The 3,778-nt window shown below is 29.0% G+C and overlaps 1 protein-coding gene across 1 annotated transcript; it reads left to right on the forward strand.

The window, feature by feature from the left end:
• Positions 1-249: 249 nt before the first annotated feature.
• LOC101489478 (auxin-responsive protein IAA28-like) lies at positions 250-3,335 on the forward strand. Its single transcript, XM_004510257.4, has 5 exons — positions 250-654; positions 1,149-1,426; positions 1,875-2,043; positions 2,521-2,585; positions 3,151-3,335. Exons 1-5 carry the CDS (start codon positions 470-472, stop codon positions 3,168-3,170), a joined length of 717 nt encoding a protein of 238 aa, XP_004510314.1. The 5' UTR covers positions 250-469; the 3' UTR covers positions 3,171-3,335.
• Positions 3,336-3,778: the final 443 nt, after the last annotated feature.

Consider the following 3,778-nt stretch of genomic DNA (forward strand, 5'->3'; position numbering starts at 1 on the left):
CACATATGATCCAATTTAATTGGAGAGCCCACATGCAATTGATGTTCAAATAATATTTGTGTAGCCTTAAAACTTGGTCAATGCTTCATGTTTGGCTTTACTTTACTTCCTATGCTAAACTACCTAACATATTTGTTTCAACAACTTGCGTGCATTATGCTCTAATTCCCTTTCTGTTTTTAGGTTGTTTAGGCAAAGAAGAATCTCACACACAAAAAAAAAATAAAAAAATAAAATAAAAAATAATAATAATAATTTAAGCGTGTGAAAACCAAAGTTAGGCAAAAATTCCATGCTATTATTATGTCCCTTTTTTATATTTGAATGTGTTCTGTTCCCTTATTTGTGTTGAGTCAGTCCTCCTATAACTCTTCAAGCTTTTCCACTTGTTCATGCTTTTTAAGCCTTAAACAAAACTTTTATTACTATAGGTTGTTGTAGAAGAATTTTTGTTAAGCAATTTTCTAAGATGTGGCAAAGAAGCCACGAAAAGGGTTCTTTAGATGAGATTAAATTGGAGCTTAGACTTGCTCCACCTGGTGAACAAAATGAAAAAAGCATTAAAAATACATTAAACTTGCAGGATGTTGAGAATAATGCATTTTCAATGCCTTCTTCTGTTAATTCAGCTTTGTCTAACAGATCTCAGAATAGGTACTCCTGTTTTTTATTTTTTTATATATTTATGTTATAGTTTTTAATTGCGGTCTAAAACTGTAACGTTAAGGGTTTTTGTTTATAAGTGATCACAATTATATCTGCAACATTTGTCAATGAAATGATGATAGCAATATAAAGGATTGAAGATGTTAGAATTGTGGTGCATGCAAACTTTTTTTTTCTACAAGATATTATGTATAGTGTTTGTATTATTAATTTCAAAACTAGTTTTCAAAATTTTGAGTTATTGCAAGTGAATGTTGTTGCTGACATATTATATGGATTTTAAATTGCGGTTACAGATATGTGAATTAATATATTGTTTATATGACCATAATTTCAGTCATAAATATCTCAAAATCTTAATTGTGAATACAAATTTTGGCAACTTGTCTTTTTCTTTTATATAATGATAATTACTTCTAATGTTAATTTTGATGTGTAACTTTATATATATATATATTGATTGATTGATCCACCTAAAACAGAAATGGTTCTAGTCCAGTAGTTGGTTGGCCTCCGATTCGTTCTTACAGGAAGAACATTGCAACCGGAGGCTCTTCTAAGTCGCCAACCGAGTCGAGGCTTGTGGTTCCGGACACGGTTGAAGCTTGCAACAAACCTATTAACAACTCTTGTAAAGGTTTGTTTGTGAAGATCCATATGGATGGTGTTCCTATTGGAAGAAAAATAAACATTAATGCTTATGACAGCTATGAAAAACTTTCCTCTGCTGTTGATCAGCTCTTTAGAAGCCTACTCGAAGGTAATATTCGTCAATTTGGATTAAATGCGGTCAAATTATTTGTGATTATATTCGAACCACTTCAATTTCCTTACATTATTATTAATGTGTACGTGTCAATGTTAATATGTTATTGTTGTGTTTGGTGTCAATATCTGTGTTAGTGCTTTACAAGAAGTCACTGCTGACAAAACATCTCAACTATTTGATTAAATTTTAAATGCAATGTGATTTGGTAAAATTTGAATATGAATCGTCTGATTTTTATCAAATGATAAAGGACTCAATGAATTCGAATCCTAGCCTACTAGTGCAATAATTGAGTCATGTGGTCAATTCAATCTATTTTCACCAAACAAAATTATTTAATTGCATGATTTTTTTAAATTGGCCTTTTTAAGTCAATTTTGCTTATTATTATTCTTTGTAAGCCTCACATCAAGATTGTGACAATGAAAACATGATGCAGAGATGAATTTATCTCACTACTATTCTGCTAAAAGAGATTCCTCTAGAAATAACAAGAAGCAAGAGGAAGATAAAAGCTCAACAGGTTCATTGATTGGAAGTGGGGAATATACTCTTGTTTATGAGGATAATGAAGGAGACAAGATGCTTGTTGGGGATGTGCCATGGCAGTAAGCATCTTATCAATCTTGCATTTTCATCTTATTATATTCAATATCATATACTTAATAATTATTCCTTGATCATTCTTTTGATGCCAATGCAAAATTAACCTTTGTTTTTCAAACTATAGTATGATCTTTTTGGGATATGGATAAATGGATTCCCTATCGTCAAATAGTGACTACAGAAGCATCTCAACTATTCAATTAACTGCAATAAATTCATATCTATTTTTTGTGCTTAACAATTACTATTTTGTTTGTATGTGTGCACTATTAATCTTTTTGAGTGTGCATAAATACCAAGTACTGCATGCCATGCAATTTCATTCCTAGAATTACAAATACACTTTATATATAACTATTGCAATTGGCTTTTTCTTATGTTATTGTGTGAGTTTTAGTTTATCAATGATTTAGTTATTGGTAGTGAAGTGTAATAATTTGTTAGTTTATGATTATTTTGTAATGTGTTTGCTTTTGCAGCATGTTTGTATCAACAGTGAAGAGGCTGAGAGTGTCCAAGACTTCTGATATTCCTGCTTTTAACCGTGAGTATTATTAGTCTTTACTTTAGAGCAAGTTTGAATAAACTTTTCAACAAGCACTTCTGATGAAGTAGGAACAAAAATTACAATAACTATGAGTTGTTTACAATGTTTTTCATATAAATTAAAGATTTAATAGACATCATTGAATGACTCATATGTTGGTAAAATTTATGTGAGACTATATCATGGTTGAAATTTATGTGGTAAATTTTATTTAAATGTTGTTGATTTCTTATATTGTAATAATAGAGATCATATGAAATGTCTAAATTTAAACGTGTCACATAAATTTTTAGTGATGTGACATTTATGTAAAAATCATGTATAAAATCAAATATTCATTAAACAAAGTGATTTTTTAATTGGCACATTAAGAATATATTTGTTGATTTATAAAAGACTATTTTAAAAGCAACATAAATAAAAATATTTTAAAAGCACTTTCATTTAACATATTCATAAGCTTCTACCGATTAGTTCATATATAAGTTTTATATAAGCTAAAAGCTAATCCAAACTGAATTCAAATTAAGATGAATGATTGAATAAATGTTGTTGTTCTCAGTTGGTAGTAAGAAAGACTAGATCGATCTACCACTTGACTCAACAATGCAAACGAAGGAGTAGTTCAAGGAATAGTAATTTCAACTTCCAACTAAATAATGTGCATCAATGAATGTAACCTTTTTAGTATATGCCCACTAATTCAAATATTTCATTCTTGATAAATAGATGTAGATATATTAAATTAAATGAAGTTTTCATTTTGGTTAATACAATTTGTTCAAGAGTAAATTTTTTTAAGGGACAAAATGGTATTTTCATTTGGGATGGAGGGTGGGAAGTTAAAATGGGAGGTGCATCGTATATTTCTGTAGTGTGCTTATTATGGATATGGGCTGAGAAAGGCCCATTTACAAATTTCAAGGATTTCAAATGCAAGCGAAAATTTGCATTTACGCTTTCATATATAGCTATGCCATTAATTTTATTTTCAGTTGCTGCATATACTTTGCACATTAATAGTGATATTTTTTAATTATCTGAAATCCAATTCATCTATTTTCTTTTTTCATAAAAATAAAAAAAGATGATATTTCTATTTATAATTGTAATAATCGTGATTGAAGTTAAATATTATGATAATTTGATACCCACAAAATAAAAAATAAAAAACATTTGATGCCATTTAA

Source organism: Cicer arietinum, chromosome 7 (genome assembly GCF_000331145.2).
Source record: "Cicer arietinum cultivar CDC Frontier isolate Library 1 chromosome 7, Cicar.CDCFrontier_v2.0, whole genome shotgun sequence".
Lineage (NCBI taxonomy): Eukaryota > Viridiplantae > Streptophyta > Magnoliopsida > Fabales > Fabaceae > Cicer > Cicer arietinum.